The 11,455-nt window shown below is 49.4% G+C and overlaps 1 protein-coding gene across 1 annotated transcript; it reads right to left on the bottom strand.

The window, feature by feature from the left end:
• Window positions 1–4,465: 4,465 nt before the first annotated feature.
• LOC144134139 (uncharacterized) lies at window positions 4,466–5,956 on the bottom strand. Its single transcript, XM_077667110.1, has one exon. It carries the CDS (start codon window positions 5,954–5,956, stop codon window positions 4,466–4,468), a length of 1,491 nt encoding a protein of 496 aa, XP_077523236.1.
• Window positions 5,957–11,455: the final 5,499 nt, after the last annotated feature.

Genomic DNA, 11,455 nt, shown 5'->3' with positions numbered 1-11,455 from the left:
TTTTTCTGCAATGAACCAACTAGCCCGCCAGATCGTTATAGATTAAGATGTTTATGGGGATACGGTGGCCGCAGCTGGCAAAGGACAGGGTTAATTGGAGAGACATGGCAGAGGCATTTGCTCTGCAATGGGCATAGTCAGGCTGATGATGATGACTTCAGTGCTCCCTCTTATATTTTGGTGTCATGCGTTTCTTCAAGCGCAGATTTTTTTTAAAACGTGCGTGAATTCGCTTGCGCCGGCATGCAGCCGCCAAGCGTCAGCTAAACGACTGAGCGGCAAAACGCCATCCTGTGAATTGAGTGGCAAGAAAGCTTGAATGATCGATTATAGTTTTTGACGCTCTTATTTTGCCTTCGAACCCACAATATTCTTACATGCTCCGTTGCAAAGTTTTCGGCGACCTGTGTTCAATAGCTTAGAGCGCTCTTCGAATACTCTTAAAAGAGAATCATGATTGCACCACATCCGTTCAAAAAACATTTCCAGATCACAAATGATTCTTCTATATGTAATTATGCGGAGCTCACAGAATTAGCTAGAAATTCAACGACGTTCGCGAACACATAATCTTAGCAATTTGCAAATAACGGTCATAATGCCCATCATCTCGTTCTCTAATAAAAGGCCATAAGCTTAAGGATAAGAATAGTGTTGCAGGCATTCTTCGGGATAAACCCAGTACTGAGCATTTACTATTTGAGGCAGACTCGCACTGATAACTTTTAGGCCTCCACAAGCACTAGGAACAGAGTGACGAAATTAGATATCAGGCACTACATCGCAGGGATCTTCCATTTCTTGCTGGACTATGAATTATTATTTACGGACTAAAATATACCTCGGAATGATACGTAGCCACCAAAAACACCGAATTGAACTTACTTCATCATTTAACGTTCTGCAACACAGACTCCTGGAAACGCGGGAGATTTGTCGTCTTTGATGATTGATCGCCTAGCATCTTTTTCTGAAAGGACTCCCTGCACACTCCACGCGGTATTGTGCCGCATAATTCGGGGTCTTCTTTCAAAAAGCCTACCTTTAAAAATAAGTGGCGGTGTTCCTTGAAACGCCTGGTATATGTACGTAGAGAGCAAAGAAGGACGCTGTTTATGGTGGCCAAATGAGCCACTGCATACAAAATACTAAGGTGTAATACACAGTACGTGTGAGCGTATGGCTGTGGTGCTGGTTCGAGCCGACATGCCGACGACCCGACGAGCCGACGAGACGACGGGCCGAACCGGCGAGATGACTACCGACCCGGCCCCTCCGTCTGCGCCTACCCAGCACCTCCACCAAAAGATGTTACGGGGATGTTACGGCGGTAAGTCTATATGGCGGCTGCTCTGAGAAGGCCAGCACTCAGCTCAGAACCGAGCGCCCAGCTACCAACTGTCAACGTCGTCGTCGTCCCGCGCACCGCCACTTCTTCGTTCATGATTCGTTCATGATCTATTGGCCGCTGGCCCAGCGCGAGCGCTCCGTCCCGCGCCACTGCAAGCACCGTCGTCTCGTCACACTACGCGGAGCCACCGAGCGATCGTTGTTATTTCTTCTGAACGTTAGTAACTGCGACCGTTGACACCCCGGCAAGTAACGACTGAGCCGCACTAATTAAAGCCAAACTGCGCGTAAGACTCGTTCGGGCGGCGGGGCCGCGCGCGCGGGAGCCTCACAAAGACGACGCTCTCTCGGTGGCTTTCACTTTCACACTGACTTTATTTACACGGGTCGAAGTTTGACACAAAACACATGGATACAAAAGAGAACAGTGGGAAGGGGAGAAAAGAAGGCATCCCGAGCGGTTGGCCTCGGGCAGTCGGAAGAAAGAGAGATAGAGAGAGCCACTTGTAACCTTGGTCAGACCCGGCGCGAGGGAGGGTGTCGCGTTGCCCACGTTGAGCGTCTTCCCGTTCCGTCCCTTCGGGGCCGTCTCCTATTTTCCACATCCTCCCCCGCAATGAGCTATTTCGGCTCATTGTGCACTGCGTGACACGTCCCAACCTTGAAGTTCGAGAGGGAAAAGGGCTTGCACTGGCCGACGCATCTCCCCTCTGTTTGGGAGCACAATCTTGCAAGCGCGCACATTACCGTCCCTTCCTGGGAAGGTCTCCTTGACTCTCGCCATCGGCCACATCTGGCGGGGCGTCCGTTCGTCGCCGAGCAGCACAATAGCGCCTTCCTGTATGCTTCGCTGCTGTGTAGGCCGGGTGAAATGAGCGGACCTCAGTTATAAGACATACTCCCGCCTCCACCGTTTCCAAAACAAATCCACAAGTGCGACGCGGTACTTCCATTTTCTTTGCAGCGTTCCACGCGTCGACTTCGCAGAAGTGGCCGCAGTCGTGGACGGTAAAGCTGTTAGCCGTCGTCCAACAAGGAAATGAGCGGGTTTTAGAGGAGCTGGCTCCACCACATCCGAGTGGACATATGTGAGGGGACGGGAATTTACGACCGCCTCGACCTCTGTGAGAACTGTGTGGAGGCTGTCGAAATCCAGGCTGCTTCTGCCGAGTGTTTTGCGAAGGCACGTTTTCACGGTCCGAATCATTCTTTCCCAGAAGCCGCCCCACCAGGCCGCTCTTTCCACAATGAATCTCTAGGACATTCGGTGTTCGCTGAGATATGCCTGGACCTCTGTTCCCCTCGATGCCCGAAACATCGCTGCAATGTCTTTTGACGCTCTTTTAAAGGTCAGAGCGTTATCGGAATAGAATATTTTGCACATCCCGCGTCTGGAAACAAACCTTCTGAGAGCCTTCAAGAAAGAGTTGGATGTGAGGTCTCTCACAAGCTCGAGATGGACTGCTCTGGTTGTCGCGCATGTAAAGAGAGCGATGTACGCCTTGCGAGTCACTCCATTTTCACTGCAGAATAGCGGCCCCGCAAAGTCGACACCTGTGATCTGGAAGGGGTCAGCCTTGGTGACGCGTTCATGTGGAAGAGGGGCTACGGGTTCAGCTGCGGGACGGCAACTTTGTCTCTGGCATGGAACGCAGCGCCTAATCACCGACTTTATTGCTTGTCTTGCTCTCAGCACCCAGTAGCGCTCACGGAGGTGGCATAGGGTGTCTCGCACTCCAGCATGCAGCAAGCGCATGTGCTCGCGAGCGATGAGCAATAATGCGAACCGGTGTGCGCAAGAGATTACTACTGGATGTTTTGTTTCTTCCTCTTCGGCGCTATATTGAAGTCTACCGCCTACCCTGAGTAAACCATCAGCATCGAGGTAGGGGTTGAGAGCTAGGATGGGCGATCTCTTGTCGAGTGGAGTTGACGACTGAAGTGCGCCTATTTCCTTCGAGAAGCTTGTCATTTGTGACAGTCGAAGCCAGTAGTTCTCGGCCTCCGCCAGTTCTGGTGCTGTTAACTCTCCTTCTCGTTTCAGTGAGGGGTTCCCAGAGTTATGCAGAAAGCGCTGAATCCAGGCTGTTACGCGAAGGACTCTGGTCAAGGAGCTGCTGTTTTCAATATCTAGCAAAGGCTCCGATGCACTGCAGCTCACTGTATTGAGCACTTGCACGACTCTTTCCTCCTCTGCGCAAATCTTGTTATCGATCTGTGGCAGAACTGTGGGGTACACTGTTGAAGTCTTCAGCCAATCAGGTCCGGTCCACCAGGTTTTACTGTCAATCAAGCTGGATGGCATTATGCCCCTTGTCAACAAGTCCGCGGGGTTTTCCTTTCCAGGGCAATGCCTCCAGACTAACGGATCCGTCAGAGATTGAATCTCTTACACTCGGTTGGCAATGAAAGGTTTCCACCTCAGAGCAGAGCTCTTTATCCAGCTCAGTGAAACAGTCGAGTCACTCCAGCAATGGACTGAAAGAGCTGCCACATTCATCTGCTGAATAAGCGTTTTGGCCAACCGAGCTCCAATTAGAGCCCCCATTAGCTCCAACCGCGGCAATGACAAGCGCTTTAACGGAGCCACCCTTGACTTCCCCATCAAAAGGGATACAGTGAAGCTCCCGTCTTCATTTCTTGTCTTCACGTAAGCTACGACACCGTAAGCTTTGGGGCTGGCATCACAGAAAACATGTAGCTCCGGCTCGGCATGTTCCCCCTTCAAGGCGATTTTGCGAGGCACTGAAATGCAGCGAAGCTCAGTAAGCTGCTGGCACCAACTGTTCCATTTCTCTAATACGTCTGTTGGCAGCTTCTCATCCCAGTCTGTACCGCGCTCCCAAAGGGTTTGAAACAAAATCTTCGCTGTAGTGGAGATCGGGGCGAGGAAACCGAAAGGGTCGAAAATGCGCGCTGACGCTTGTAGCACAGACCTCTTCGTATCCTGCCGCGTTCTCAAGAAATCTATTAGGGTGTTCATCTCAAACACGAAGTCGTCAGCGTGAGGCCTCCATTCGACACCGAGGATCTTTGTCGTCGTGAGCTCCGGCAAGCTGCCTCGTGCGTTATCACTTTCTAATATCATCGTTGTAAGCTCTGCTGCATTCGATCGTCACTTGCGCAGATGCATGCCGGCCTTGTTCATAATGCACTGCGATTCTTCACAGATCCGCTCCGCCTCCTCTATGGTGTCAGCGCCCGTCACTAGATCGTCCACATACAGGTCATTTTTGAGTACATTCGCAGTGCTGGGATAAATGTCTTGCATGGACCCTATACGGTGTTTGAGAGTTGCCGCAAGCAAAAAGGGACTCGATGTTGCTCCGAACGGCACTCTCGTCATACGATACTCTTTGACAGGGGGCAGAGGTTCCGACTGCTTGGGCGCTCGTTCATACCACAGAAAACGCAGGGCGTCGCGGTCACTTTCGGCGAGCTGCACCTGGAGGAATGCATTTTCTATGTCTGCCATGATAGCGGTGCTGTGGGTTCGGAACCTGATTAGGATGTCTGAGAGATTTGGATTCAAATTTGGTCCCGCCAACAGAACATCATTGAGCGAGAGCTGACCTTGTGCGCTCGAGGACGCGTCGAAAACAACTCTCAGCCTGGTTGTCTCACTTGTCGGTCTGACAACGCCTCGATGCCGGAGGTAATAAATAGGTCCCTTTGGGGACTCACCATTTCCGTTGACCTCCTCGGCGTGTCCGGAAACCAGGTATTCTCGCAGCGCTTGGTCGTAAGCTTGCATGCTGTCGTCACTTCTCAGCAGCTTGGCCGTTAATGACCGAAGACTCTGCGCAGCTACCCCTTTATTGTCAGCTAAATCTGAAGCATTGTGCTTCCAGGGCAGGGCCACCTGATAATGACCATCTCTGTAAGTGACGGTTTCTTGGAAGTCTTTAAGAACTTCGTCTTCCTTGTTTGTGGCTTCTCTGTCGACTATCCCAAGGTGTTCCAGCTCCCAAAATGATTTCAGCTGTCTGGATAGGACGTCGTTGTCCTGTTGGGTGGTCACCAAGATGCGCATGACTCCGGTGGTTGTCGTCAAACACGTCGTCGCCGTTGTTTTAGAAACTATACCTTGTAATGTCCACCCAAAGATGGTCTTCACGGCAACGAGCTTGTCGCTGACACGCTTGACTTTTCCGGTGGTGACATCCCAGTATCGGTCAGCGCCAATCAAGATACAGACGCCGGTGTTCTGTCGATGGTCGCCAGGAGCCAGATCAGCGAGCTGGAGCCCTTGGTCTGCAGCCAGGCTGGTAGCGGAGGCGTCCGGTGGTTGTAGAAAGTCCCCGGAAATCTCAGGAACCTCGAGGGCCTCGACTCGAATTATGTTGTCGTTATGCCGGCTTCGTAGCCATAACTCGACTCTATTGCACGTTTTGATGCTTGGCTTCGTGGTCCCAAAGGTGTGAATGGCGAGACGTTCTTCGCCCACCACTCGAAGCTTAAGACGCCGGGAAACTTCTTCTTTTACGAAAGTTCGTTGGCTGCCACCGTCGAGCAGTATTCTAACCAAGGCGCGATTCTGTTTCGCTTCTGCCCAGGCTTGTGCTGTCTGCAGGAGCACGCTCGGAGTGGAGTTAGTCTTTGCCATCTGTAACGATGACTGCACGGTAGTCTCAAGAGGTGCAGAGACGTTTCTTGCATGAGATGGTGTCGGCCTGTTTAACTCGCAGACGCCTGTAGCGTGCCGGGCGGAGGATTTCGCGCACTTAAGCCACTTGGCTGATCGGCATTCGGTTGCCCGATGGTTCCTTTTCGCGCATTTGAAGCACCTTCTCTCTTTGGCCATGATTTCCTTCTTCATTTCTAGCGGAACGCTGACCACACAGTCCTGCGGAAGGTGATCTTCTGCACCACAAAATGAGCACTGCGACTCTCTGCCTTTTACAGCGAAGACTGCTGCGGAAGGCGTCTTTCCCTTTAGACTTGAATCCCTCGGTTTGAGAACAGTGCTCTGCGACTGGCGGCTGCTGTACTGTGCTCGTTCTCTGCTCTCCACTTCCATTCTTAAGAAATCTAGGAAATTTTGGAGTTCGTCTTGGGGACTGGCTTTAGCGGTAGCTTTCTTCCGGCAGTATTCAAATCACAGCTGATCAGGAATGCTCTTCCTTAAGACAGTCAGCAACAGCACGCCGTACGTACTCGATGTCACTCCCAGTGCCTCGAGGCTTCGGACTCCCGACTGGATTTCATCATAAAGGGTCCTAAGCCTTTCCGTGTCGTGGAGGTTGTGTACCGGGCGAACACCGAGCAACCGTGACATGTGTTCTTCGATTATGACGTCTTCTTTCTCGAATCTTTCCGTCAGGGTCTTGATCGCTACTGCGTAGTTTTCATGGCTTAGGGATAGCCCTTCGATAGCCGCGGCTGCCTTTCCTGTGAGGTAACTCGTCAAGTACTGGAATTTAGCGATTGCTGAAAGAACTTCATTCTTGTGAATGGTTGATTCGAACTGATTCCAAAATATTTGCCATGATCGCAAGTCTCCGCTGAACTTAGCGATTTCCAGCTTCGGAAGTTTAGTAGTTGCTGACGGTAGCTGGCTCGTGGTGATGCCGGTGTTCACTGAAGACTGCGAATTAGGCTCGGGAAGAGCCCCCGTTACTGACGGAGTTGTCGATCTATCTTCGCTCGAGGTTTGGTTACGTAAGGCTCTTTTGATGCGTGTTTTCGTGACGCTGATTTTCTCACTGAAGACAGATACGGCTGCCAATTCGGCATCGAGTTCCTGCACGTCTACCCTCTTCTCGATGCTCTCATTAACTGCTTTAAGCTCTTCTGATTGCTCGACAAGGAGGTCAAATTGTTCTTCCAGCTCACCGCTCTGGACTGCAGGCTCTTGTAGGAGTGTGGTGGCTGCTGTGATGATCCTGTCGATCGCTTGTCGTAGTGCGGCTTGCTTCTTCTGGAGTCGTTCCATGGCGTTCTCGATCACTGTTAACTACGTTTCCCGTGTTTCGGCACCAAAAATGTTATTTCTTCTGAACGTTAGTAACTGCGACCGTTGACACCCCGGCAAGTAACGACTGAGCCGCACTAATTAAAGCCAAACTGCGCGTAAGACTCGTTCGGGCGGCGGGGCCGCGCGCGCGGGAGCCTCACAAAGACGACGCTCTCTCGGTGGCTTTCACTTTCACACTGACTTTATTAACACGGGTCGAAGTTTGACACAAAACACATGGATACAAAAGGGAACAGTGGGAAGGGGAGCAAAGAAGGCATCCCGAGCGGTTGGCCTCGGGCAGTCGGAAGAAAGATAGATAGAGAGAGCCACTTGTGACCTTGGTCAGACCCGGCGCGAGGGCGGGTGTCGCGTTGCGCCACGTTGAGCATCTTCCCGTTCCGTTCCTTCGGGGCCGTCTCCTATTTTCCACAATCGTCCCCATCGTTCCCGATGAGACGCTTGAAATGGTGATGGGCTTCAGGGCGTGGCTCAACAAAAGACAAAGTGATGAGGTGCTGGTCAGCGAAGCTTCAGGGACGCAGGTCGCCAGGAGGAGACGGCCGAAGCCCTTGGACATGCCGAACGGCATGGGCTGGGGTGGCTGGGTCCTTGCAGGTGGGCGGCTTCTCAGGACGGCGTGGTCGGAAGGTCTGCTCACTGCGTCCGCTAATTTCGTCGTGTCAGGGGGTCGGGGCGGGAAACGGTGCGGGGTGGTATCGGAGAAGTTGGCTCAGGTCTTAAAGGCTGGAGCCCGATCGGGCGACGCACTCCAGTAACTCGCTGCTGACGACCACGGCTGATGAAGGACGCCGAAGCTCTAGGACCAGTAGGGGCGAGTCTTTGGGAGTATATTATGCGGAGCATGACGGGGCCTGTTTAGCATGTGGCCGTTGGGCGCCACTAGAAACTCTGCCGTAGCCTTCTGGCTCTATTTGGACGCATTTCAAAGAAAACTGGCATAACTCTACTAACACTATTCTTCACTGCACAACTGTGCGCTTCTGTACACGCTGGCATTGCCATTTATTGTCCACGGTGGTGCTACTACGAGTCGCGGGATTAAGTTGCATGGCTTAGCGGGTCAGGCTTCATCACGTATGCTTTCTGTCTAGAATATTTAGGCCTGTCTCCGGATAGTTTGGTCTACATCATGAGAGAGGGTTATTTTGGCACCATTTTTATTCTGTCTGAACCACTTACGCATTAAAAATGTAGCGGTGCAGCGACATCGGGACAGGCTCAACCGGTCAGTTTGCTGAAGTTTGCCGCGATTCCCCGTTTTTCTTTCCCTTTTGAAATGCTGTACTCGCATACAAAAAGAACGCTTGCTAAATAGCGCTGTACCCCTCCGCGGTGGCTCAGTGGTTAGGGCGCTCGACTACTGTTCCGGAGTTCCCGGGTTCGAACCCGACCACGGAGGCTGCGTTTTTATGGAGGAAAAACGCTAAGGCGTCCGTGTGCTGTGCGATGTCAGTGCACGTTAAAGATCCCCAGGTGGTCGAAATCATTCCGGAGCCCTCCACTACGGCACCTCTCTTCCTTTCTTCTTTCACTCCCTCCTTTACCCATCCCTTACGGCGCGGTTCAGGTGTCCAACGAGATATTTTTTTATTTTTATTTATGTACATACTGCAGACCATGGTTAGGTCCAAGCAGGAAGGGCAGGTGCACAAAAAGCAAAAGTATAGCAACAAAAATACAACAATAGAGCAAAGATAATGTAGTAAAACAACAATACAGCAATGCAAGACAAAGCAGAAAAAAAAACATAATACGCAATATCAAAGATGGCTGAGGAACGCGTCTGTTTTTCAGGGTTGATTTGGTACGGTTAATGAGTTCCAGTCAGATATAGTGCGTGGGAAAAAGGAAAACTTGAACGAGTTAGTCCGGGCAAAATATGGTTTTAAAAGAGCTTTGTGATAGTGTCGTGTATTCCGTGTTGGCATTGGGGAAAGATAAGCAGAAGGGTCAAGTCTGAGTTTATTATTAAGAAGTAAAAAAAGAAAATTTAAACGAAAATTTCGTCTTCTTACCTGTAGTTCTTCAATACCGTTAGCATGCATCAAGTCTGAGGGGGAGTCAGTGGGTAGATATTTTGAATATATGAATCTAATTGCTTTCCTTTGAACGTTCTCGAGCTTTCTTATGTTAGACTTAGTATACGGGTCCCAAATTATGCAAGCATATTCAAGCTTGGGTCTAATTAGAGTATTGTAACTTAAGAGCTTAACGTTAGCGGGGGCGTTTCGAAGTTTATGCCTTATATAACAGAGCTTACGGAATGCGAGTGAACAGATGTTATCTATGTGAGAGTTCCAGGAAAGGTTATTAGTAAGTGTTACACCCAAGTACTTTACGGACGCTACTTGTTGCAATGGTGATGATTCTAATTTATATGCATATTGTAGAGCGTTTATCTAGTTAGTTATGCGAAGAGAAACACTTTTATTGTGTTCAGTGTCATGTCCCAGCGCTTGCACCACTGTACAATATTAGTAAGCGTATTTTGTAGGCCACTCTGATCGTTTTCATTGCTAACATCGCGAAATAAAACACAGTCATCAGCATATAATCGAATATGTACGCCAGTACAAACTTCACCGATGGTGTCGTTAATGTATATTAGAAAGAGTAGTGGCCCCAGTACGCTTCCCTGTGGCACACCGGATGTGACTGGGAGACAGCCAGACTGGTGACGACCGATTGAAACATGTTGACTCCGGTTAGTTAAATAATCATTTATCCAGGAAATAAATATAGGCGGAAGTCCAATAGTTTTTAGTTTTACAATAAGGCTGTGGTGTGGAACTTTGTCAAACGCTTTACTGAAATCTAGAAAGATCGCGTCAATCTGGCTGTTATTGTCAAATGATGCCTCAAATGAATGGATAACTGAAAGTAGTTGAGTTACTGTGGAAAACCCTTTGCGAAAACCATGCTGGTAATCTGTCAGAATGTTGTTGCGATCTAAGAATTCATTAATGCTAGTTGCGACAATATGTTCCATTAATTTGCAGCAAGATGACGTTAAGGATATAGGTCGATAATTGGTCACCTGAAGGCGGTCGCCTTTTTTAAATACAGGTACGACTCGGGCTATCTTCCAGTCCTCAGGTACACACCCGGTTAACAATGACGCGCGAAATATAATAACCAAAAACCTGGCCAGAGATTCAGCATACCTCCGAAGAAAACCGTTAGGAATATCGTCGGGCCCTGGGGATGATTTAGTTTTCAGGTTTAGTAACATTGAAACGACACCATCATACGAGATGAAGTTAACTTCAGATGGATGTGCTGAAGTTGTGCTTGGTGCATCGTACGGTTTTGGTTTAGAAAATACACTGTGAAAGTAATTGTTAAAATGGTGAGCAATGGCAGGCTGATTGGTAACCGTTGTACCGTTGATAGTCATTTCTGATATAGGGGCTTTTTTATCACTAATGTGGCGCCAGAATTTACCAGGGTCGTTTTTTATGAAGTTTGGCAGAGTTGTTTTGAAATAATATTCTTTTGAACGGCGTACAGCAAGGGCGAGGTTTTCTCTTAAATGGTTGATTGTGCTCTGCTCTGCACGATGCTTTTTTAGCCTTTTGATTCGGCGTCTGAGATGAATGATACTGCGTGTCATCCAAGGCGTCTGCTTGCGAATGTTTTTGTATTTTACAGGTATGAAATTTATAAGGCAATAGTGACACATTTTCTTAAACTGATTCCAGAGTGCGCAGGCGTCGGTTCCATCAAATTCGACAATGCATGTTTCAAGATGCTCAATAACTGAGGCGTCATCGACACGTGTGAAGTCCATGATACGATGTGCTTTACATGTTTTTGTCTTGGCAAGCGGCTTTATGGGAATGAAAACACTAACAAGATGATGATCTGAAAGTCCTGGTGCGACAGACACGTTGCAATCATGGAAAACATGGGGAACAAATGCAAGATCCAACACTGAATTACTCATGCGAAATTCGCGGGTTGGCTCGCGAACCACTCGACACAAGTTGTGCGTGAACATAATGTCGAATACAATATCCACGTTTTTTTTGTACCCGGAACATGGCTGCAGACGTTCCCAGTCAACGCCAGGTAAGTTGAAATCACCGAATAGCAATATTTTACTCTTTTTGTAATTTGACATGT

Source organism: Amblyomma americanum, chromosome 5 (genome assembly GCF_052857255.1).
Source record: "Amblyomma americanum isolate KBUSLIRL-KWMA chromosome 5, ASM5285725v1, whole genome shotgun sequence".
Classification (NCBI taxonomy): Eukaryota; Metazoa; Arthropoda; class Arachnida; order Ixodida; family Ixodidae; genus Amblyomma; species Amblyomma americanum.
This window is presented reverse-complemented; position numbering and strand designations above follow the sequence as displayed.

Excerpts from the sequence above, each read along its gene's own strand:
- LOC144134139 (XM_077667110.1), bottom strand. The coding sequence starts at position 5,956 with ATGGCAAAGACTAACTCCACTCCGAGCGTGCTCCTGCAGACAGCACAA.